The sequence below is a fragment of the Trichechus manatus genome, unplaced genomic scaffold (assembly GCF_000243295.1).
Source record: "Trichechus manatus latirostris isolate Lorelei unplaced genomic scaffold, TriManLat1.0 scaffold00045, whole genome shotgun sequence".
NCBI lineage: Eukaryota > Metazoa > Chordata > Mammalia > Sirenia > Trichechidae > Trichechus > Trichechus manatus.
The window spans coordinates 12424438-12426177 of NW_004443981.1; the positions used below are offsets into that span (position 1 = coordinate 12424438).

Sequence of the window (1740 nt, forward strand, 5' to 3'; positions counted from 1 at the left end):
CTCCACCCCACCCCACCTCCAGTGAGCATATCACTTCCTCCCCTGAGTCTCGGTTTTCCCATCTGCTAAATGGGGTGGTTGCTCAGAGCTATCATTCAGGACTGATATGATCACATTCAGATGATGTGATCAAGGCCTCCCACTTGTGTGGAGGAGGGGCCCTTCTGGGGGCACGGACCCCAGGTGGGGGGTGGGGGTGGTTTTTCTCTGCATGAAGATGAGCTTCCAAGTTCTGCAGGGCCCTTGGATGGCCCAGAGGCATGGCCCAGTATTCACTGACCCGAGAACACCCCTAGGTCCCCAGGAGGAAGGGACAGCTTCTTCCACCCCACCCCCACCCCCATGAGGGTGACTGTCTCACTGCCTGGGGCCCAATAAGAGGAAGGGCGGCAGTTCTGCGGGGTGTGGCAGGTGGAGGCCATGTCCGCCTGCTCAGCTCCAAGCCACCTGGGGAGTCAGTACCCTTGTCCAGATCTCAGCGCTCCAAACCAGCCACCCTCCTGTCACCCTGACCCTGCACCCTGCCCATCAGCAACAGGCTTCATAAGGTAGGCGCCTCTCCTGCTAAGGTGGCACTGTCTGGTGGGCATTTCCCGGGCATCTGTGGGCTGCAGCTTCCAGAGCCAGGCCAGCCCTCAGAGAGACCTGCCTCAATGCCCTCCACCCCCAGATGAGCAAGCTGAGGTCAGAGCACCACGACGCGGTCCAGCCGTTCATTCATGCAGTCTTCACACATTTATTGAGCATTGACTCTGTACTGGGCCCTGGGTGGGCCCAGGGGGACTCAGACAAATCACACGCAGACCCCGCCCTCGAGGCCCTCACAGCCTGCCAGGGCGGTCGGCCATGTCCACGGACACTCCCAATACAGTGTGGTCAGTGTGTGTTAGAGGTAGCACAGATGACCAGGGGAGCACAGAGCAGGGGCCCCAGCCGGCCGGGGGTGGCAGGGAGGGCTTCCCGGAGGAGGTGACACCTGAAGAAGGCTTCAGGGAGTGAGCAAGAGTTAGGTTGTCTCGGCAGAGGAGGGCCTGTGCCAAGGTTCAAGGAGGGAGTTAGGAGGACGGTGGTCAGCAGGTGGCGGGGAGCGCCGAGGGGGTGAAGCAGACGGCGGTTGGCAGAGGGCCCACTGGGAGCCAGCATGGAGAGTGCCCCAAGGACAGGGGCAGGGTGGTGGGGTGGCAGAGGAGGGCGGCGGCCCTCGCCCAGGAGTCCGATCCTGCTGGAAGCCCCGGGGCGGGCGCCCTCAGCAAGGCGGCGGCGGGGGCGCAGGCTGCCAGCCGCGGGGCCGCAGGGTGCACAGCACGGGGTCCAGCGGCTTGAGCGTGGCCTGCTCCTGCAGCCCGAAGCGCTGCCCGGGCACCAAGCGGAACTCGAGCCTCTGCAGCAGCTTAGCCATGACCACCTTCACCTCCATCTGTGCACGGGAGAGGGGGCACGGGGCCAGGGAGCGCAGGCCGGCCGGAGAAAGGAGGCAGGAAGGAAGGGGTGACCGCCACGCGCCACGTCCGCCCCCTGCACAGAGCCTCTCGGACTCTCCTCTCCGGAAACCTCTGTACAGAGCCCGGCCAGGTGGGGCTGGCTCAGCTGGGCCCCCAGCCTCCAGCCTAGAGGGCCTCAGGACAAGCCACCCACTGCAGCCGCTTCTGGGCAAATGGCGCTGAAGCCCCGTGGAAACCCCAGCCCCGCCCCTCCTACTTGACGGAAACCCCAGCCCCGCCCCTCTATCTCACAGAACCC

General features: G+C 64.8%; 1 protein-coding gene across 2 annotated transcripts in view; it reads right to left on the reverse strand.

Annotated features, from left to right (window-relative positions):
• Window positions 1–720: 720 nt before the first annotated feature.
• Window positions 721–1740, reverse strand: part of LOC101353740 (cholesterol 24-hydroxylase) — a 39574-nt gene continuing 38554 nt past the window's right edge. The window contains exon 16 of one of the 2 annotated variants that reach the window (XM_004376730.1): window positions 721–1417. In XM_004376730.1, the coding sequence (XP_004376787.1) occupies window positions 1247–1417 (171 nt within the window). In that variant the 3' untranslated portion in view covers window positions 721–1246. The remainder of the gene's footprint in view (window positions 1418–1740) is intronic. The other variant, XM_012555651.1, reaches the window with a different exon arrangement.